Source organism: Triturus cristatus, chromosome 4_1, assembly GCF_964204655.1.
Source record: "Triturus cristatus chromosome 4_1, aTriCri1.1, whole genome shotgun sequence".
Taxonomy (NCBI): domain Eukaryota; kingdom Metazoa; phylum Chordata; class Amphibia; order Caudata; family Salamandridae; genus Triturus; species Triturus cristatus.
This window is the reverse complement of record NC_140585.1, coordinates 1,222,739,744-1,222,762,026: the sequence shown is the minus strand read 5'-3', so window position 1 is coordinate 1,222,762,026 and position 22,283 is coordinate 1,222,739,744. Positions and strand designations below refer to the sequence as shown.

General features: G+C 47.0%; 1 protein-coding gene across 2 annotated transcripts in view; it reads left to right on the top strand.

Annotated features, from left to right (window-relative positions):
* MARS1 (methionyl-tRNA synthetase 1) overlaps positions 1-22,283 on the top strand; it is a 253,255-nt gene that overhangs the window by 184,701 nt on the left and 46,271 nt on the right. Inside the window, exons 17-20 of one of the 2 annotated variants that reach the window (XM_085654605.1) lie at positions 11,528-11,632; positions 12,223-12,406; positions 13,475-13,546; positions 15,979-16,002. In XM_085654605.1, the coding sequence (XP_085510731.1) occupies positions 11,528-11,632; positions 12,223-12,406; positions 13,475-13,546; positions 15,979-16,002 (385 nt within the window). The remainder of the gene's footprint in view (positions 1-11,527; positions 11,633-12,222; positions 12,407-13,474; positions 13,547-15,978; positions 16,003-22,283) is intronic. The other variant, XM_085654606.1, reaches the window with a different exon arrangement.

Sequence of the window (22,283 nt, the reverse complement as noted above, 5' to 3'; positions counted from 1 at the left end):
TCTCGGCCGCAAGGTGCAGTGGCGGCAGCGGGGGAGACAAACAGCAAGAGGAGGCCCAGAAACAGCGACAGCAACGCTGAAATGGCGTGGCAGCAGGAGATTCCCCCAGCAGGTGAGCAGATTTCCAAGGTTTTTAGATTTCAAGAGTAATGTCTGATTACTAATATATGTTAGTTCTTTAGGTTCTATAAAGGAGACATTTTTGAACAGATCCCCCATTTTATCAATACCCACTTGTTTTAGTAGACCTATTCCCACATCCTCGCGAGTTACTGATAGTTCTGGATGATGATATAGGGTCATCGCAGGTGCATAGAGTGGCAACTTACGAGCCAATCTACCCATCTTATGCCATGCTGCATTAGTGGCGTCAATGGTATTGATGTATCGGGAGTGTAGCGGGGGTCGGTTGTGAGTTATAATGGCATTCAGCGGAGTTGGATGTGCATCTCCTTCTTCTATTGCCACATGCGTTTGGTATGGGACATAGTGATACCAGTAATGCGCAAAATCTGGGACCTTGAAACCGCCTCTGGAGTAGGGCAGTACAAGGGAGCGCATCTCAATTCGGGCTTGCTTACCCGCCCATATCAGACTTGTTACCATAGCGTTTAGACTCTTAAACACAGCTGCTGGAGGTATGATAGGGATGTTATTGAAGAGGTATAGAAACTTAGGAAGAATGAAGAATGACCATCTCAACAACGGCCAGTCGATCCACCAGTGTTAATGGAAGTTGTATCCAGCGCTCTATTTTACCCACCATTGCACTTATCGCTCTCCCATAGTTTGTACGAATCACTATTTCTGGATCTCGGTGGTACCAGATGCCTAGGTATTTGACAGGTTCCGTCTGCCATTCAAGGGGGAACTCTGTAGGATGTGGCTTTGTGGTGTCTGTTAAGGGTATAATGAGAGATTTAGACCAGTTGATCTGGAGCCCAGAATGACGGCCAAACGTAACATATTCTCTCCAGGTGCGTATCAGGGTCCCGTACATATAGTACCATATCATCCGCGTATAAGGAGATATGTAATGGCCTTTGGGGGAATTGAAGCGCAGAGTAGTGATGTCTGTCGTATTTTGCACGCCAATGGTTCAAGGGCTATTGCAAAGAGTAAAGGGGATAATGGGCATCCCTGCCTTGTGACTTTGACTCGTGCTGTAGGCGCTGTGTAAAGTATTTGGACCCATTGTAGGAAAATTAGCGGAAACCCCATTCTTTGTAATACCGTGTGGAGATAGGGCCATTCAATTGAATCAAAAGCTTTTGCTGCGTCCAGTAAGACTGCAGCAGCCTTCGTATTCAGGGTCAAATAGTGTGACAGTGCGAACAGCGTTCCAGTATTATGGGTTGTTGATCTACCAGGTATAAATCCCGACTGATCCAGGAGTATGAGATTGGTCATGAGTGGCTGTAGACGTTTTGCAAGAAGTTTGGCCAGTGTTTTAGTATCTGCATTAATTAAAGACAGCGGCCTATAAGAGTCACACTGTTCTGGGTCTTAATTAGGCTTTAAGAGAGCGATAAGCATGGCTTCTCTCAGTGTGGGAGGTAAGATCTGTGTGTCATGGGCATCCCCATATATTTCTACAAGGTGAGGCGCCATCCGGGCCAGGTGCTTTCCCATTTGGAAGCAATTTAATAACTTCAGTGACCTCCTCCACCGTTACCGGCAGGGAAGGTATTCTCTCTGCGTGTCCGATAGCCACGGTATCGCCACATCTTCCAGATAATTCATGATTGTTGTCCTGGAAGAGTCTCTTCGAAGTATCACGAGATAGGTGGCTCCTCCCCTGGACTACAGTGCGCATGGGCATCCTCTCCATCCTCAGATTGTTTTTTTCCTCCATTGGGTTCGGATGTGCTTATCTTAGCTCAAGTTAGGAAAACTTTATTTCAGGCCAAAAGCCTTTAGGTATCGTCGGTATTGTTTGCGCTCGGTACCGATAACTTGTTATACTTGTTCTCGGACTTATTCACCCTTCTCGGACCGAGTTTCGGTCCAAACATCGATCGAAGTTCGAAGATGGAATCGAGGACTCCCTTCAAGAGATGTCCTCTATGTCATGCGAAATATCCACACATCGATGTCCATCCGGTGTGTAACAAATGTTTATCACCGGATCATGATGAGTCCAGGTGTATGGCCTGCGCCCGGTTCCGGTCAAAGAAGACACTTCGGAATCGACGGGCGGCAAGATTGGAGGCCAAACAATCGGCACCTAACCCGGTTAACATATTCAGCACCGAGGATGAAGAAGTCGAGAGCGTCGAAGAGATAGACTCGAGCCATGCTTTGGAGCATGAATCCCAATATGACGACGATGATGAGATGATCTTCGAGGACGAAGACGTCGTCGACGAGGTAGGAGACGACGATGAGGCCCTTGGGGCCGAGGAAGATAGCTCAGGCGAGGAGCTAGGCCAATCCGTCGATGCGGAGGCCGAGGGAGATAGTCTTGATAAGGCTCTGGTCGAGGGATCGCCTGCGGGCCTTACCCAAGATCGGTCGGATCTTTCTACGGCCCCGCCAGAAGGCCCGGCTTCGAACATTTCAAAAGAGCCAGAAATCTCAAAAAAGACTGGAGTAGATTCGGTGAAATCGAAACCAAAACCTGCACCGGTCAAAACGAAACCGAAAGTGCAACTGGTTCAGGTCGGATCGAAGGCATCGAAGCCCTCCAATCCGTCGACACAGACGAAGGACGTCGGAGCCGACCAAAGAAAGAAGGACTTCGGTACCGAGAAGCCGAAAAAGGACTTCGGCACCGACAAACACAAGAAGGCCCTCGGTCCCGAGAAGACGCAACGGCCTATAGCACCGAAGGTTGGGGCACCAACGACCAAGGTCAAGGTGGTCGATCCGACTACATCGACACCGAAGAGTGCTGAGACTGCTAAACTATCGGATCCACAGGGCGTCGATCCCAAACTTCGGATCGAAAACCCGAAGGCTGGAAAGAAACTGGAGACCGCGTCGAGGCCTGTCTCCAAAGAGCCTGTCGGTTCCAAACCACCGTCTGCATTCACGTTGCAACAGGTGTCTGAGTCCCTGAAGCGCATCAGGGAACGGGCCACTCTCGAACCGAAAACGGGTCCCGAACCGCACAAGGTCGCCAAGGCTCACTCGGCGCCGGCACCGATCAAGTTTGGATTGCCACCTCCAGGGACACCGAAGATGTTCGAACTTAGGAAGAGTGTCGAACAACCAAGAACAGTGTCCACGGAAAGAACCGATGTCGAAGACTCACAGGACCAGTTTATCGACGCCGACACTGGTAGGCTGTTGTTCCGCAAGCGGAGAATTGTTCCAGAAAAGGCTTTGGACTCATACAAGATTCCACTAAAAAGGAAAATGGCGTCAGGTTCGACACCAGTGCTTGTAGAACCTTACCACACCTACGATCAGGAACCACCATCCTTTTCTCCCACACACTCGGAGGCGGATGCAGGAGAGGGCTATATTGAGGATGATACCACTTATCCTGTGGATAATGACCCTGATGGACAACAGCAAGACCAAGATCAAGCATGGGGAGACCCTAATGACCCAGGAGACCCACAAAATGCTCCTGACACTCATCTTTATAATATTAAACCATCTCCCACTGAAGATACTGTTGCTTTTAACGCCCTCATTGAAAGGGTGGCTGCCAATCACGGAGTGGAACTTCATTCTGACTCTGTGGAAGAGGATTTCTTGGTGGACACGTTCTCCACATCAGAAAGAACGGTCAAGACTCTACCAATGTTAAAAGGGGTTATTAAACATGCTAAGGACATCTTTAAGGAGACAACCAGGGCACGGGTGTTGAACCCAAGAATAGAAAAGAAATACAAACCAGCCCCAGGAGACCCAATGTACATTAAGGGTCAATTGCCGTTGGACTCCATGGTAGTTTCTAATGCTCGTAAAAGAGCTAACTCGCAGACTACAGGTGATGCTCCTCCTCCAGACAAGGAGTCCAAAGTGCTAGAAACATCAGGCAAAAGGATAGCAGCACAAGCAGCAAACATCTGGCGCATTGCCAACACTCAGGCACTCCTGGCCCGATACAACAGGTCATACTACGATACCCTAGAAACACTGCTAGAACACCTACCAGATGAATACAAAGATGGAGGGGCAACTCATTACAAATGCATCCATCAAATGCGCACTAGATGCAGCTGACACTGCAGCGAGGGCAATCAACACTAGTGTGATGTTGAGGAGGCACGCATGGCTGAGAATATCAGGTTTCAAACCTGAGATTCAAAATAATATCTTGAATCAACCAGTCAACCCAGACTTTTTATTTGGCCCCGAGGTTGACGCTACACTGGAAAAGATTAAAAAGGACACAAACTGCGAGCAGTTTCGGAGTGGCTCCTTTCGTCGCCCCGGGAATAGAGGAGCAGCTAGAGGTCAGGGGTCCCAGCAGCAGTACAGTAAAGGAGGTACCCAGAGTGCCTATAATAAGAACAATAGGGGTGGATATCGTGGATCCAGCACCAAAGGCAGAGGACGAGGACACAACAACACCAGGTCCTCCGTCAATACCAAACAGTGACGTCTTGTCACTGCCCCCCGCCCACATAACACCGGTCGGGGGGAGACTCCAACGGTTCCTGCCAGTCTGGAGATCCATCACCACAGACAGGTGGGTCAGAGAAATAGTCCAGTACGGTTATTGTCTGGAATTAACATCCAATCCACCCAACATACCACCAAGACACCGTCCTATGTCCGCAGAGCACTTGACGTTATTGCAGCAAGAAGTACTAAGTATGCTGCAGAAAGGAGCCATAGAGCTCGTGCCTGTAGAACAGCGAGGGTCAGGGGTGTTCTCTCTGTACTTCTTAATCCCAAAAAAGGACGGGTCTCTCCGACCTATACTGGACCTCAGACCTCTCAACCAATACATTTTGTCAGAGCATTTTCATATGCTCACCCTCCAGCAGGTTCTGCCGTTACTGAGTCAGGGAGACTTCCTAGCAACACTAGATTTGAAGGATGCATATTTCCACATACCCATACACCCATCACACGAACAATATCTCAGGTTCACTCCTCAGGATCAGCATTATCAGTTCAAAGTACTCCCTTTCGGAGTAACAACGGCGCCCAGAGTCTTTACCAAGTGCCTAGTAACAGTAGCTGCACACCTAAGGAGACAGCACATTCACGTCTTCCCTTACCTGGACGACTGGCTTGTTCAGGCAAAGTCAGCCCAGCAGTGTGCCAGCCACATATCCCACACCATTCACCTTCTTCACAGTCTGGGATTCTCACTAAATTATCCAATGTCACATCTTCAACCCGCCCACGTACGGCAGTACCTGGGCACGACCATAGACACTCTGGCTGCCAAAGCTCACCAAATTTAGCGAGAATCAACAGCATGCAACTGCTGATAAAAAAGTTCAGACCTCAACACTCCCTTCCAGCGCGAGTGTTCATGCAGTTGATAGGCATGATGGCCTCCTGCCTCTTCATAGTCCCGCACGCGAGACTACATATGCGCCCGCTTCAGGAGTGCTTGGCACGTCAATGGAATCAGACTCAAGGACAGTTGAAAGACCTAGTGTTGGTGAGCGGTCGGGCATACAACTCTCTGTATTGGTGGAATCCACACAACCTTTGCAAGGGCCGACCGTTCCAAGAGCCTGTTCCACAAATAATACTGACGGCGGACGCGTCTCTCCAGGGATGGGGAGCTCATGTACTCAATTACACAGTGCAGGGACTATGGACGACACAGCAACGGAAGATGCACATCAACCTTCTGGAACTGATGGCTTCCTGGCAATGAAGGCATTCAAAGTACGCTTGTGCAACAAAGTCGTGCTGATCCGGACGGACAACATGACTGCCATGTACTACATACAGAAGCAGGGAGGAACACACTCTCCACAGTTGTCTCATCTGGCTCAGAGCATGTGGAAGTGGGCCATTCAGAGGAACATGTTCCTCATGGCGGAACACCTCCCAGGCAAGGACAACCAGATGGCGGATCTGCTCAGCAGACACAGCCACCAAATGCACGAGTGGGAGCTACATCCATCAGTACTCCAACCGTACTTCCAGCAGTGGGGTCATCCAGAGATAGACCTATTCGCCACAAGGGAAAACGCAAAATGCCAAGGCTTTGCCGCCAGGTTTCCGCATCCACAGTCGCAGGGCAATGCGATATGGATGAACTGGTCAGGCAGATTTGCGTACGCTTTTCCCCCAGCGCCATTAATACCGCTAGTGGCACGCAAACTACGGCAACACTCAATGACACTCATCCTGGTTGCTCCAATGTGGGCACGCCAGCCATGGTACACCACGTTCCTAGAGCTTTCCGTGGTGCCGCCTCAAAGACTGCGGCTAACACCCAAACTTTTAACACAGAACCATGGCGAAATTCAGCACCCAGATCCGCAACAGCTGAACCTGGCGATCTGGCTCCTGAAGTCTTAGTTTGGCTACCTGAACCTGCCTCCAGAATGTATGAATATCATCAAGGAGGCCAGGAGACCCACGACCAGAGCTTGCTATGCGGCTAAATGGAAAAGGTTTGTCATTTACTGTAAAATCAATTACATTAATCCGCTGGATGCATCCATTCAGAACATCATCTGTTACCTGTTACACTTATACCGATGCAATCTGGCATACAGCGCCATCCGTATACAGCAAACCGCAATAGCGGCCTATCTTCAAAACAGGCAGCACCTCTCTTTATTCAGAGTGCCTGCCATCAAAGCCTTCTTAGAGGGACTCAAACGAGTGATTCCTCCAACACACCCACCGGCACCGGTGTGGAACCTAAATGTGGTCCTCACCAGATTGATGGGTCCAACCTTTGAACCTTTACATTCATGTGAGCTTCAATTCCTCACCTGGAAAGTAGCTTTCTTAGTGGCAATCACTTCGTTGAGAAGAGTTAGTGAACTCCAGGCACTAACCATTCAAGAGCCATTCATACAGGTTCACGCAAACAGGGTTGTACTACGTACCAACCCCACGTTCATGCCTAAAGTGATATCGCAGTTCCACATGAATCAGACTATTGAACTGCCTGTTTTCTTTCCAAATCCCGAAAATGTCGCAGAGAGAATGCTCCATACACTAGATGTAAAGAGGGCCCTCATGTACTATATAGACAGGACACAGGATTTTAGGAAAACAAAACAACTGTTCATTGCCTTTTCTCCAGAACACAAAGGCAACGCTATTTCCAAAGCAGGGATAGCCAGATGGATCGTTAAATGTATTCAAATTTGCTATGAAAAAGCTAAACGCACATTAACGATTCCTCCCAGAGCCCACTCAACACGAAAGTTAGGGGCGTCCATGGCTTTCCTAGGGAACATTCCTTTAGAGGAAATATGTAGAGCAGCCACATGGTCCACTATACATACATTTACTAAACACTACTGTGTAGATGTGCATTCAAAACAGCAGGCAGCTGTAGGACAGGCTGTTCTCAAGACCCTTTTTCAGACTGCTGCAGCTGGCACGGGCAGCCGCCGCTAATGGAGGGACTGCTATATAATCTATGCACAGATGTGAATTCAGCAGCCCACATGCCTCGAACCGAATATGCTACTTACCAGTATGCATCTGTTCTTGGCATGTAGGGCTGCTGACATTCATATCGCCCACCCTCCTCCCCGGCGCCTGTAGCGGCTGCCGCACTCAGAATTACTGTATAGCATGGTCACCACTTACTGTATCTACTCCATCACTGCCACAATGGCGAAAAACAATCTAAGGATGGAGAGGATGCCCATGCGCACTGTAGTCCAGGGGAGGAGCCACCTATCTCGTGATACTTCGAAGACTCTTCCAGGACAACAATGTGCAATCATCCGGACCCAACACTAGGCGGCGATCTATGCACAGATATGAATGTCAGCAGCCCTACATGCCAAGAACAGATGCATACTGGTAAGTAGCATATTCGATGGGAAGCAGTTCAGCAGATCAGCATAGCACAAGTTACTATGTGAGGAGCGGTGCCAGTACGTGCATTCCTTCGTCGCTTATCACCATCGCACAGGACTTCAGCTCGCTTTTGTTATGCAAGCAGATCTCCGACTACAGCGCCGCTATGGTGGTCCACCATTTTGCGCTGCCTCGCAGCATGTCTCCGATTGCGTGATTAGTGGAGCCTACACAGTTTATGGCTTACAAAGTGCCCCAGCAATACTCTCAGCCAATATTACACAGCTCCAGCCCTGAACGATATTCTTGTTTTCAGTGCCAGCCGCCCCAGTAGGTCTCACCGCCAGTCCCTGCCACTCCAATCAGCCACCGCATAGGGCGCCACCATTTTGGGATCGCAGGGTCGTCCCCTCGCGCCGATTATTCACTCACGGTTTTCTGGAGTGCAGGGCATCTCACGGTGCCTACAGTTCGCTCCTACCGCTGCCGGGTGGTTCCGACGCCTGGAGGAGTGTTTTGCTATCAATTTGGCATCTGCAGCTCAGTCTTTTCGTCGGATTAATATCCCGATCGGCGGAGCTGTCTTAGGAGGCAGCCATTCCGCAATGCGTCCTCTAGCACCCTCAACAATTGCATATGGTTATTTTTGTAATGGGCACACTTGCGCCCCTTAGGGCTGTAGATTGAACCATTTGCCCCATATCTTGCCAAAAAGCTCGGGCAGCCCCGGGCCTCGAAGAGTAGGGGGTTTGGCCTGAGACCAGAGTGCCGCTATATCGCGCTTCACCACCGCTGTTCCTATGAAGCGCTTATAGGCTCGAGAGCCATCAAGGCCATCAGACACACACCCAGAACCAGGCGCAGCGGGTCGTGAGGAACCGTCCACCCAAGGGTCTGTGTGAGTTCCAGCTCCACCCCCGCCCAAAAGGCCGCAAGGGCAGGGCATTGCCAAATCATGTGGTAGAAGTCCGCGGGGGCGTGGGTGCATCGCGTGCAGGTCTTGGAGGGCCGCAGACAAGCGTTGTATAGGTGCGCAGGAGTTAGGTAAGCCATATGGAGGTAATAGAGTTGGACTAGACGCAACTTGGAGGAGGTCGTCAAGTTCTTGGGGGCCATGAGGGTGTCTCTCCAGTCCGCGTCCTCCAGGGGACCCCAAAAACCCTCCCAGCGGGCATGTAACAAGTCTAGGGATGCGGGCCATTGTTCACTAGGGAGCGGTAAATCCGTGACACCCCCCCCCCCCCCCTCTACCCAGGTTCCCCATCATCACTTGGGCCTCAAGGGGGCTGAATTCCGGGAAGGAGGTGGGAGACGGAATATGTACTCTGAGGGCATGCCTAAGCTGCAGATATTTATAAAATTGGAAGGAATGGAGGGAATAGCGCTGCTGCAAGTTTGCAAAGGATCTGATGTGGTCCCCTACCCAGATGTCTCCTAGTAGCGAGATCCCGATGTGGTCCCATCGACGAAAGTCCTGGAGAGATGAGGTCTCTTTCAGCCGAACCCCACTCCACAAAGGCGCCTGCCTGGTGAGAATCCCGTCCCATTTCGTGTGGCGCAAGGCTGTGCGCCAGGCCATGAGCATCGTCTGGGTGACGGAGTGGAGGACCTGCGGTATGGGGGCCCCGTACAGGTAGGCCTGGAGTTGTGAAGTCCAATGACCAGAGTTCCACTCGGTACGCCGGGGTCAGACCAGCCGCCCGCGAACCAGTCATGGATCACGATGAGTCTCGTGGCCAGATAGTATAGGTGGAGATTGATTAACCCCATGCCTCCATCGTAGGGAGGTATGCGACAGTGTGCCAGGGACAGTTGCGGACTCCCACCCCCCTCCTTCCCCCGGGGCCGGAGCTCGCGGGGTCTGCCAGGAAGAGGAGGACATCGTCGGCGTATAGGGCGATCTGATCGATTTGATATGGGTCCCAAGCCCAACCTCGGATGTGGGGGTCCTAAAGTATGAGAGAAGCCAGGGGCTCCATCGCGAACGCGAATAAAAGTGGCAAGAGCGGGCAGCCCTGGCGAGTGCCCCTCTGAATGGGGAACGTCTCCGAAAGCATGCCATTAATTAGGACCCTTGCTTTAGGACTGGAGTATAGGACCCGGATGAGGCGCCGAAACCCATCACCTCTAGCACGTCTCCCAGGTAGCTCCAATCCACCGTATCAAATGCTTTTTCAAAGTCAATGAAGAGCAGGGCCAGATACGGGGTAAGAAGGTGGCGGAGTGCAAGGGCGAGATGGAGGTGGTGTATGCAGTGTCGGGTACCCCGGGCAGGCATAAAACCGCATTGGTCTGGATGAACCAAATCTTGTAAATGGGGGAAGAGTCGTTGAGCCAATGCAGTGGCAGACATTTTTACCTCTGTATTTATGAGGGAAATGGGGCAGTAATCCGCACATGCAAGGGAAGGGTGGCTGTGTCTTTGGGAGGACCACAATAGTGGCCACGTCGGTCTCTGGGTGAAAGGACCCCGTGTCCACCACATGCGCAAACAATTCCACTAAGTGTGGGACCAGCATGTCACGATAGGCCGCATAATATTCTTGGTGGTAGCCGTCGGGCCCTGGCGTCTCACTGGACTGCAGGAGTGAAATGGCCCCATGTATCTCCGGGGTAAAGGGAAGATCTAGAGTCTCTGAGACCGTCTGGGAGAGGCGGGGCAGCAGGGTCCTGGTCTCGGACAGCAAATCAGCCAGGGAGGTTCCGGGAGGTCGGGCCGCGTAAAGGGCAGCATAATAGCCCACGAAGGTTTGGGCAATAGCCCGAGAGGTGTCGTGGTGAACGCCGGTCTCATCACGGATCTCGGGAATAATGCAGTTGGCTTTGGGGTAGGAAACTAGATTGTGAAGTAATTTGCAATTTTTATCGCCCCAACCGTACACGCGTGCCACGGAGGAGCTCCATAGCATTTTAGCGGACTTGAGCGAGATCTGACATATCTCTTCGCGGAGTAGTGTAAGCTGCCGAGTGGAATCCTCGCTTTCAGTGTATGCCTGGGCCCTCTCCAACTGTGCAGCTTGGGCCTCCAGCTGCACAAGGCGGGTGGCCTGCTCCGTGCACTTCGCGTGGACCAAACCTCTAGTCGCCCCCTGTATAGTGGCCTTGCCAGCCTCCCATAATGTTTCCGGTGAGGAGACCGAACCCATATTGATTGAAAAATAGTGCCTCAGTTCCTGCCCGAGGGATTCAACAATGTCTGCACCCTGCAGGAACCAGGCGTTCATCCGCCAAGCCGTACGAATGCCATCGGGAGAGTTCCCGAGACGGAGGGAAATGGGTGAGTGGTCGGAAATGCCTCGGGGAAGGATAGTAGCCCCGGACATCAACTGACAATTTGGGGCTGGCAGCAGGAGCAGGTCGATACAAGAGTGGGTATGGTGAATAAAAGGTTAAAAAAAAAAGAAATGTGCACATATGGTTGCCTTTCTGAAGCAGTAAGGTAATTGTTCACCCAACAGTGTAGAATGTTTTCAATATTACTAGAGCTGTCAATGATCTGCAGTAATACAAGCAATCTAATACTGATGTAAGAGTGTCTTAATATTCTCTACGTTTAAGTGGGGTCTTGGATTTATTCTTCATTAACTTTCCTTTACCATTTCAGCATACGGGACGCATTAAGGTGTATTTTGAACATTTCCCGTTATGGCAACCAGTACATACAAATAAATGAGCCTTGGAAACGAATTAAGGGATCTGAAGATGACAGGTAAGAAATATCATCTGACTATGCAGCAGCATTCCTTGGATGTCACACCAGTCCTTTTTGAGGCACAGTTCATGCTCTTCAAGGCAAGCACTGCCTACAGTTGTTAAACATGTGCCATGGGTAGAAAATAAGTTAACCTGAAACACCGTGAGGGATGGATGAACCAGGATATGAACATTCCACGTGATTCCAAAAAGTGTCTTAAACCATACTGCTAAAGTTGGCTTTTTTTAGACTGTGGTTCTAAACAGAATTGGAACATTTCTTGTTAAATAAGCCATTGCAAAGTCTTAAATTCCAATATTAGCAAAGCCTTGTGACTTTTGTTTTAATTCCCTAGCATGTTCCAGTATTTAGTGTGACCTATTGTTCTCCCCTCTGTGGTCTCACAGGAGCCATGGAGAAGAAAAGGAAAGAAAACAAAACACTATATGCTAAATCCTTGTGGGTTCTAGGTCTAGGAAAGCCATGTAGAAAGGAAAGTATGATCAGCAGACAATGCCTTATTATATGGACTGGTATATTGTATTAGACAATAACCATGTTACTGTAGTTCAAATGCATCACTAACGTGTTTTTGTCATTGGCAGGAAGCGTGCAGGTACTGTCACTGGTGTGGCAGTCAACATAGCAGCTCTGATCTCTGTCATGCTGCATCCTTACATGCCTGAAGTGAGTTCCACCATCCAGAGTCAGCTGCAGGCCCCAACTGACTTGGCCCTACCAACCAGCGAGTTTGTGTGTACCTTGCCTACTGGACACCGCATTGGCACAGTAAGTGGGAAAGTTATAAACCGCGTACATGCTGTCACCCCAGCCCCCTCCCGAGACAGGTGGAATAGCCAGGCTTGGCAGAGGAGGAGATTCAACCACCTCACAATTTATAAAACATTAATGAGGTACGAAACATTTAACCCCTTCCATGCTGCGCAGATACCGCCGCTGTGCTGACGGAATCTTGCGCGGGCGTGGTCATGACGGAACGGTTCCGTCATGAGCACAGCTCAACCGTGGCTCATGACGGAACCGTTCCGTCATGAGCACCGAAGGGGTTAAAGTGCAGGTACAAATCCTGTATCTCTCAGCCTTGCAGTGCTCATTAACATAAGCTAAATCAAGCAGTTCAATAGTAGTTTTAGAAAGTAAATGTTGAAGTGTTGACCTTTGATATCTCCTACAGGCTTGGGAGTGGTTTGAAGTGAAATAAAAACCTCACTGTGAACCTAAATTTGAAGATGAATGTAGCTATTTTCTCAGGCTCGTAGCTATGGAAGTAACTGAAGCCTGCATAGGTTAGCAGGTTGTATTTCAAAATATCAACTACAGAAACATTGTGCCACCAAAATATTGTGACCAAAGTATCAAGAAGTTATGTGCATAAGTGTAGATGTATTACTCTTAACTCCACAGCTATGTACTTTAAAGATATTTAGATCATGTGGGGTTAACCGAAGTAAACCTACACTTACCTTGACAATATTTTGGTTCTTAATATTTTTCCACGATGTATTGGAGTTGATAATAAGGTGGAATACTGGATAGCGTGGGCTGAGGATGTATGTCGTGAGTTGACAGCTAATTGGCCATTTGGAATGTTCCAAGTAGTTACTTTAACCACATTTTGGACAAGAGTCTTTGTGCAATACACTGAGACTAGGCTATTAAGACATCTGGGCAAGTAACATGTCTTGTCATGGCATAAAAAGATTACCTGTCCTGTTTCATGTAATCATGTTTATCGTTTGTCCCATATCGAGGCCAAATCTGTAGAGCCACTATGATTCTCTTTCACGTTCCATTTGGTCTATGCATGTAAGAACATCCTGACATCTCCTCCTGCAGGTCAGCCCACTTTTCCAGAAGCTGGAAAATGACCAGATTGAAGATCTTCGAAAGCGATTTGGAGGAGGCCAGGTAGGGTCGCGATGAGACCACTTTTTGGCTTTTCATTAAGCTTAGAAAAAACACGTAATATCTGGAAATCATGTGTAAATGAAGGTCAATATACCCTGTTGTTAAGATGTATGCTCTAGCATGGTTGACTAAAACCATATGAAATCCCTTTTGATGGACGTTTGCCAAGGACTGTGAAGAAGAATACTGTTGTCACTTAGAAGATCAAATGAGGATTATTAGCTTTACCTGTTAGACGTCCTTTGGTACATTGTTTTCACCTTTAATCCCCTATTACTAGCGAATGGAAATCCCTATCTGGCTGAGTGCTCATGAGAACCCGATAGCCTTAAGTTTGCATTGGTTGATTGCTGAGTGAATAATCTGCCTTTATGTTACACCAGTCCATCTGTCACTGTTGAGAATGCAGAGTAAAACCAATCTATTTCCTGGGGAGTTTTAAATTGGGTTCCAGTCATCTTAGCACACTGTATTCGACACAATATACTCTTACAGTAGAACAGGTTCATTGTAGGTATTTTCCTGTGACAAAATAAAATCAGGTGGGACAAACAGCAGAGCAAGGGAAGGAAGAAGGGAAGAGTGGAAGGCAGAAGATGCTAGCAGGGTGTGGAAGGATGGCTGAGCTATGGAAAGCTGGAATGGAGTAAAGAGCAGTGCAGGAACTTGAAAAATGAAAGAGAGGAACATAATCACAGACACACCAGAAAGTAGGGACAGAGTGGTTAGTAGATGTTCCATGATGGCAATTTGGAGACACTCTAGTGGAAGCAGGAAAGACAGCATGCATAAGGACATTGTACTACAAGCCAATGAGAGGGCAAAGGGTCTCCTCATCGCACTGCTGCATTAATTCACATAGCAAACACATGCACTAAAACAAATAAACTAGTATTTAAAACACTTTTCTGCGATATACATATTGTTTTTAAATGACTTAGACCATTGGTGAAGCCAAAGACAACACTTGTAATTCTGGTGTTCTGGCATGTAAGCCCATGGTTTTCTGACATAAATACATTCCCTGACAAGATTCAATTGAAAAACCATTTTGATAATTTTAAAAAAATCAGAAATTAGGGTATTGTTCAGAATAGGGTCAAGATTAGGTTTAGAGTCTATGTCCGATATAGGTGTATAATTGGGTTTTAAACGTTTCACTGTTGGGGTATTTGTGTAAGCCTCTGCTGGAAAACTGTCCACAGTTAGCCTAAGCTCACTTATAAATCCTTTCCACGGTTAGCAACTTGACAGCTGGCTTCCTAGGATTTATATATATGAATCCAAGCTCATTTTTTATTTCAGTAAAATCTATGAATATGTCAGGCCCCAGGACGTGCAAAAGAGTTAAAGTATTTCTAAATAAACAATGGGGATAAATATTTTAAACCTTCATTGCTTATGCAAGGTCGAAGTTTCAATAAAAAGCCATATTGTTTGTCAAACAAAGATTTTTGGAATGCATTGATTTGAATGGATTATCAATTTCAAGGTAGACTATAACAATATATTATTTCTTGCTTTGAAATCTGTTTTAATGAACAAAATGTTAATTAAATGGAAATTCTGAGCTGCATCTCTAAATAGTATCATAGATACATAATTCATCTGTTCCAAATATGGAGGGCCCGATTCACAGAACTAACTTAAGACAAAATCCTAAACTTACTACCATTTTCGTATTCACAGAAGGCACTTACTCATTTTGGTATTCACAGAAGACACTTACTCATTTCGGTATTCACAGAAGTTAGGAGTCCTAAGTTTAGGACTCCTAAATGCCTTCTGTGAATACCGAAAGTCTTTAAATATAGGATTTTTCTCAGTTTAGGAGTCCTAAAGTTAGGACTCCTAACTTTACTACTACTAAACTGAGAAAAATCCTAATTTTAAGGCTTTCGGTATTCACAGAAGGCATTTAGGAGTCCTAAAGTTAGGAGTCCTAACTTTACTACTAGGAAACTGAGAAAAATCCTAATTTTAAGACTTTCGGTATTCACAGAAGGCATTTAGGAGTCCTAAAGTTAGGACTCCTAACTTCTGTGAATACCGAAGTGAGTAAGTGCCTTCTGTGAATACCGAAATGAGTAAGTGCCTTCTGTGAATACCAAAATGGTAGTAAGTTTAGGATTTTGTCTTAAGTTAGTTCTGTGAATCGGGCCCCATGTGATTAACAACAAAACGTCAGTTACTAAAAATAAATTATAAACATGTTGTAAAAGTACCAAGAAACATCTTTGTTCTCTGTCCATGAGTACTAGAACACCTTTGCGCTCCTCTGGAGCATCTGGACTTTTTTTAACCACAGGAAGTACATTTTTGGTTAGGAAAACATCTTTATTTCAAGCTGTTCAGGTTTCTCTCAAAAGCTGGCATGTAAGAATTCTTGTCTCACCTACAAATGTTCTTTTTTGCTTTTTTTTTGCTTTTAGCCTGAGGACGGCTTGGAAATTCAGGTAAACTATCTTCTCGCTTGGCTGCCAGTTCTTTGCTTATCACAGATCTAAAGCTGAGGCTCCAGATAAGGACAGTGTAACTGCATTTTATTTCTTAAAATAATGCCAAATTGCCCCAAAAATGTTGTTTAACGCCCACAAAAATAAATGCAGAGTAACATTTACACAAGAGCCTGCACTTCACAACCAACTACCCTGCTTCACTGATGCGTTCAGAGCCTATGGGTGCACTCGCATTTCGTCTGATGAGGACTTTTAAGCTCACAACATTTTTTTATCATGACTTATTTTTAAAAATGTATGAAGCATTACAAAAATACTTTAAAGTTGAAACGGTTGTTATTTATTTTCCTAAACATACTCTTCCCCCCTGGAATGAGAGTTTCTTCTCCAAATAAATTCGTTTTTTCCCTAATCTCTAAAAGTATGAAGTAAAATACCCCTACTATAGAATCTTATCTGGAGCCCTAAAACTGGTCATCATGAGCTTTTTCAGAGTCTTACTCCAGCTCTCCTGTGCCCATCAGGTGCAATAGGTAAGATCAAAAATAGCTATAGGTTTATTTTTATTTTTTAAAAGAGGACCAAGGACGTAATGTGGTTGAAAAATCTACGTTTAAACAAATGTGCATGAACAAAGTAACATTTTGTGTGTACTTAATACTAGAGCAACATAGCCATTAGGCAGACCTTTACAGTTTTGTTCTGTACCATAATCACTTTGTTCACATGTTCACAAATGGGGAAGAAATAAATGATGACAGTAGAACAATGTGGGAAACTAATCTATGCACCATGGGTTGGTCTGGGAGGTAGCCAAATTCTCGTTCTGCACTTGTAGTGAAAGTTTTGGAAATGAGAAATGGAGATTGATAATTTGGACAATGTACCATGGTTACCAGCATTCATGTTCCTTTTCACATTAATGCTCTTATTTACTGCTACCAGGGATAGAGGAAATGACAGGTGCTGCATGCAGCATGTTGTGTGTACTTGTCAATCATTAAATTGTCAATTAACGTGTGTTTTTGAGATCCAGGGCAGTTGAGTTACTGGGTATTTTGCAGGATTTGCAATTTTTTGTTTTGTTGCCAGTTTGACAGAAGTGCCTCCTTCTAGGTAAAACTGAAGTCATTTTAGGTTATTATTATTAAGTTATTTTTTAGGATAGCTACAGTTTTTATCATATTGATTGTAGTTTTGCCAAACGTTTGCTAAATGACCTTTCTAATTTGCAACAGTTCACTGGCTTATATATTTCGGGATAACCCCATCAACCGTGCAAATATACCAAACATGCAAGATAATTTATCAGTTCTTTCATAAAAGTTAAAGTTAAAATAAAATACCATCCATGTTCTATCAATTTCATTTTCTGATTAATAAAGTTCTTTCTTTCTTACAAAGCCTGCCTGATATAGATATCTAGAATGTCCAAATACAAATGTCACCTGTATCCGCTTTAAGAATTCTGAGTGCATCATAATGCTGTCTAGTGTCCAGATTCCAGCAAACGGGTACAATAATTCAAGGTTGCTATAAGCTGGGCCAAAAATCAAGATATGGTCTTGCGTCTCTGAGTAATTCTTGCATGCAGGGCATAAATTGCTTCCGTCAATATTTAAAGACCAATTTGAAGTTGTTGTATAAACAGAGTCTGACTCAGGTCTGCAAGGTTTGCTTTCCCACCCATAGATTACATGAGTGAACTTAGTTCTATACAACAACACTTGAATGTGAAAGACTGGTTATTGTAGCCCCGCAGAATTCCACCCAACACGTAGCTAAAATGGCATCAATGCTTAGGGTTACTAAAAGTCCCTAAACAGGAATCCAGGGACACCGTTGATCAGAAAAAAACTTTTTTGTTCTCTTCAATCGCACACATGCACACAAGATGCGCTAAGAAAAATACATTTTAACTAAAAAACATGTTTATTTCGACAAGTGCTCCCTGTTGCTCAACACATCTAAAATAATCACACGGAATCCGATTAAAACCGCACAAATGCACATTGCTAACAAAGAGAATACAATGAACATTTCTAAAATGGTTCAAATGTCATCTAAAAATCGAACACCCTAAAACCGACTTCTACGCTAGGAGAGCAGAGAAAGTAGAATAACTGTCTTCTAGTCTCGCAGTATCTTGCTTGTGATAATCTGGGGCAAAGGATCTCGCCTGACAGGTGGTCAAGTGGCAGTCCTTTTATACTGTATCTTATCTGAGATGGAATTTGCAATGTCACATTAAGGATTATTTGATTTAACCAATAAATATCACGATGCTAGTTTAAGGCACATTCCTTTAACCATTTAAGTTACATGTATGACAATTCAGGTAACACTGTTGACTATTCTTTGTTTGATCTCGATATTGAGATAACTAGGCAGTTGTTCCAGACTGATGTCACATCAGGTGTTTTGTTGATGTCTATATCTACATTTTTACAGTTCTCAGAAAGATAAGGACAGACGACATCTGTGTCAAAGACAGACATGTTAATTCTGCACAAATACAGAAAATAGAGTTGGTTGGGCCTGATCTTTATATCATAGTAAAACTTTTTAAAGGAAATATTCCCAACCTGAATTATGAGCTGCAGATTATACACTGTGCATAGATCGCCATCTGGTGTTGGGCCCGGATGTTTGCAGTTTGTTTTTCCTCTTGGAAAGTCTTTGGAAGTCACGAGGTTGGTGACTCCTCCTTTGGTTCGTATTGCGCATGGGCTTCGGCTCCATCCTCAGATTGTTTTTTTCCGCCATCGGGCTCGGATGTAATACTTCGCGCTCCGGTTCCGAACTTTTCCAGTTCAACGATCGACGCAAAAATCCTCGCTCATCGAGATCCTTCAGATAATAAATCATCTTAATCACCTTCTCTTCGGCACTTCTTCGATTCCGGTCGTCGACGGCGGCCTTCGGGCCTATTCCGGCTCCGGTCTCGGCTGATGGAAAGAACTCCCTTCAAGAAGTGCCCTCGATGTGGGTCCAAGTTTCCCCACACCGATCTTCATGAGGTGTGCAACCTCTGCCTCTCCTCTGAACACGAGGCCCGAGACTGTCCCGCCTGCAAGTCTTTTCGCTCTAAAAAGACTATTCGAGATCGACGGGCTAGACGCAACATGGCGCACTCCTCGACCTCCGCTCCAGTCGACATCTTCGGGGACGACGTCAAAGCTCCGGGACAGCAGAACATCGAAGAAGAGGACGACGACCTCGTCAGTGCTTCCGAGGCCGACGACTCAGATGTGGAGTACATCACCCCGGCGCAGAGGGTCGTGAGTACAATACCCCCTCCCACATCCACGCCGATACCCAAAAAGGCTCCGGTCACACCTTCGCCTTCGGGCCTAGGCAAGACCAAGGATACTGCTTTTCACACCCCACCTTCGGGCCTGGTAAAGAAGCCTATTAAGCCTTCCAGCAGCTCGGGCTCAAGCCAGCCGACCAGCGGTACCGAAAAACACCCTTCGGCACCGATGAAAAGATCGGCCTCCACCTCCACACCGAACCCAGCACCAAAGCCTTCGGTGTCGAAACGTGCCCTTCTGGTGCCGACCAAACATCACAAGGCCCTCGGCACCGACACTCCCGTGCCGAAGCCTTCTTCGGCACCGACCAAAAAATCGGAGATCCCAAAGAAGCACGGCTTAGACAAGCCTAAAAAGCCGTCGGCCCCGAAAACTTCGGCGCCAACCGAACAACCAGTGTCGCAAGAACTTTTTACACCGGATCCTCTGCAAAAGACACTCACCAAGGATCCAAAAACTGGACATTTGACATTGTCTTCAAAAAAGAGACACTTGGACAAACCAGCTCCGCCTCCACCCCCAAAGAGGAAAGACACTGCTACCTCCCCTTTCAGAGTGCCTTCCCCACCTCCTCCACCCTCCCCACCTCCACCCTCTCCACCCATGCCTCATCGTTCCCCAACCTTGTCTCCTGTCCCAGATGATTTAGGAGACCCTTATTATGATCCAGCAGATGTGCCACAAGACCCCACCCCTACAGGATCTCCAGACCCATGGGACGACTATAACAATCCGGACATCCCAGATGTCTCACAGGATGACCTTTACTTATCTAGGCCATCCCCACCTGAAGATTCATTAGGCTTTCACCACCTACTACAAAGGGCGGCACACTACCACGGGGTGGAGTTACATACTGACCCAGTGGAGGAAGATTTTTCTCCTAGACACCTTCGATAATGCACATAGGTCTACTGCCATTCTACCTATGTTAAAGGGAGTAATCAAACATGCACCGGAGGTTTTTAAAGACCCAGTCAGGGCCAGGGTCCTAAACCCCCGTATAGAGAAAAAATACAAAGCCGCCCCCACAGACCCTTCATACATTAAAGGCCCTGCACCATTGGATTCCCCTAGTGGTATCTACAGCTAGGAAGCGCTCAAATTCTCAGGCGTCAGGCGAAGCACCACCACCTGACAAAGAGTCCAAGCTCCTAGACGCGTCAGGGAAGCACACTGCGTCACAAGCCGCCAATATATGGCGTATCGCCAACACGCAAGCGCTATTGGCCAGATACGACAGGGCGCATTATGATGAGTTAGAGACCATCATGCACCATCTCCCTGAAAAATACAGGAATAGGGCTAATGAATTGATCCAAGAGGGGAAAACAATAACTAATACCTCTATACGCTGTGCCCTAGATGCAGCAGATACAGCCTCCAGGGCCATAAACACCAGTGTCCTTCTCCGTCGCCATGCCTGGCTCAGAGTTTCAGGTTTTAAACCTGAGGTACAAGCCTCTATATTGAACCACCCATTCGACCAAGATCATCTATTTGGCCCAAAAGTTGATGAAGCCCTCTAAAAGATGAAAAAAGATACTGACACGGCGAAATCCATGGGAGCCCTACAGTCACACACTCCTAGGCGCTCTTTTCGCCGCTCTTCCTTTCGGGGCTCGGGCAGGGGCTACTCCTCGGATAGTGCATCCACGTCATACAAATCCCCTCCTCAATCTACCTTCACAAAGGGTTATCAAAGAGGCGGATACAGAGGCAATAATAATAAGGGCAGAGGCAAGACAAATACCGCCGGCTCTGCCACACCGCCTACCCAATGACTTTCCCACGCTCCCTCCAGACCATTCCACTCCGGTCGGGGGCAGAATACAACATTTCCTTCACGTCTGGGAGACAATCACCTCAGACAGATGGGTGATCCAAATTATTCATTCAGGGTATTGCCTAGCATTAACATCTACCCCCCAAACATTCCACCCAGGCAACGCCCTATGTCTCAAGAACATGCTACGTTATTAAAACAGGAGGTAATCTCCCTCCTGCAAAAACAAGCCATAGAACAGGTCCCCATAAATCAACAAAATTTAGGGGTCTACTCCCTGTACTTTCTGATTGCAAAGAGAGACGAGACTCTACGACCTATCCTAGATCTCAGACCTCTAAATACTTACATACATTCAGACCATTTTCACATGGTAACCCTTCAACAGGTTCTTCCACTCCTCTCCCAGAACGACTTTCTCACCACTCTGGACTTAAAAGACGCATACTTTCACATCCCAGTACACCAGGCTCACAGAAAGTACCTCAGATTTGGGGTGGATGGGCAACACTACCAGTTCAAGGTGCTCCTGTTCGGGGTAACAACAGCACCAAGGGTAGTCACCAAGTGCCTAGCAGTAGTGGCTGCACACCTCAGGAGACAGCACATTCACGTCTTCCCATACTTGGACGATTGGCTAATAAAAGCCACGTCCTACGAACAATGTGTGCAACACACCGGCGCTACAATCCAACTGCTTCACCAGCTAGGTTTCACAGTGAACCATCAAAAGTCCCACCTGGTACCATCACACACAAAACAATACCTCGGTGCTACCATAGACATCTCAAAAGCCATAGCCTATCCCAATCCTGCCAGGATTGCAAACATACAGGCTCTGCGTCAGAAATTCACATTTCAACACTCTCTCCCAGCACAAGTGTTTATGCAACTGATAGGGATGATGGCCTCTTGCATTTTCATAGTGCCCCATGCAAGACTCCAGATGCGTCCACTCCAAGAGTGCTTAGCGCGCTAGTGGAACCAGGCCCAGGGGCAACTGACAGATCTGGTGTTGGTAGACGGTTGCGCCCATCGCCCTCTGCAGTGGTGGAACACCACAAACCTTTCCAGAGGTCGAACGTTCCTGGACCCGGTTCCACAAATAATCCTGACAACAGACGCATCGTTACATCTCACAGTACAGGGCACATGGACGTCGCAACAGAAGTTACTCC